Genomic DNA, 1,124 nt, shown 5'->3' on the forward strand with positions numbered 1-1,124 from the left:
CCGGGTTGGGCCAATAAGGTGGGCTAGTCGTGTCTTGTCAAGGCGAGTCTGGCGCTAGTGACGCACTATAAAAGGAAATTTTGAAAACGGTTTGTTAGCACAATTTGTTGCAACTGTCAATCAATCATGCCACCCAAAACTTCAGGAAAGGCTGCCAAGAAGGCCGGTAAGGCCCAAAAGTCTATCACCAAGGGAGATAAGAAGAAGAAGCGCAGGAGGAAGGAGAGCTACAGCATCTACATTTACAAGGTGTTGAAGCAGGTCCACCCTGATACCGGTATCTCCTCCAAGGCCATGTCAATCATGAATTCTTTCGTGAATGACATTTTTGAACGCATTGCAGCTGAAGCTTCCCGCCTTGCACACTACAACAAGCGTTCCACCATCACTAGCCGGGAGATTCAGACCGCCGTCAGGCTTCTGCTGCCAGGAGAATTGGCCAAGCACGCTGTGAGCGAAGGTACCAAGGCCGTCACCAAGTACACTTCTTCAAAGTAAATACTAGGTGCTACGGTTTACCTGCCTCATACACCAACATCGGCTCCTTTTGGAGCCACAAATCATGTTAAAAGTAGATAAAAAAAAAATGACCTTATGAAGCATGCTCTTATTATTACTTGGCTTATCTGTAAGGATTACAGATTGGATTAGATTTGTTTGCTTAGGCCAACGGATATATTAAATGTTTGTTTGTGTCTAAGTATCTTGTATCGATCGGCACACAATAATTATGTCTGTTCGATAATTGTATGTAAATGACACACATTTATGAGACGGAGGGGGTTATGTAATACAATATATATATATATATATATATATATATATATATATATATATATATATAGTAATATATTTGAATGTTTGTATAATATATAACAATATATCTACTACCTCTATCTATCTATCTATCTATCTATCTATCTATCTATCTATCTATCATTTATCTCTCTTACACATTCTATTAATCTATCTATCTGTCTTCTCTCTCATACAATTTCTATATCTACTATCTATCTGTCTGTCTCTACTATACACAATTTCTATCTTATCTATCTATCTATTCTATCTACTCTATCTATACACTTTCTATATATATCTATCTATCTGTCTGTACTCTCATCTAC

The 1,124-nt window shown here is 37.8% G+C and overlaps 1 protein-coding gene across 1 annotated transcript; it reads left to right on the forward strand.

Annotated features, from left to right (window-relative positions):
* The first annotated feature begins 22 nt into the window (after positions 1–22).
* On the forward strand, positions 23–557 carry LOC119570404 (histone H2B). Its single transcript, XM_037918152.1, has one exon. The coding sequence runs from the start codon at positions 127–129 to the stop codon at positions 496–498; it is 372 nt and encodes a 123-aa protein (XP_037774080.1). The 5' UTR covers positions 23–126; the 3' UTR covers positions 499–557.
* The last annotated feature ends 567 nt before the right edge of the window (positions 558–1,124 follow it).

Source organism: Penaeus monodon, unplaced genomic scaffold (assembly GCF_015228065.2).
Source record: "Penaeus monodon isolate SGIC_2016 unplaced genomic scaffold, NSTDA_Pmon_1 PmonScaffold_25985, whole genome shotgun sequence".
NCBI classification, from domain to species: domain Eukaryota; kingdom Metazoa; phylum Arthropoda; class Malacostraca; order Decapoda; family Penaeidae; genus Penaeus; species Penaeus monodon.

Coding starts and splice junctions, on each gene's coding strand:
- LOC119570404 (XM_037918152.1), top strand. CDS start 127: ATGCCACCCAAAACTTCAGGAAAGGCTGCCAAGAAGGCCGGTAAGGCC.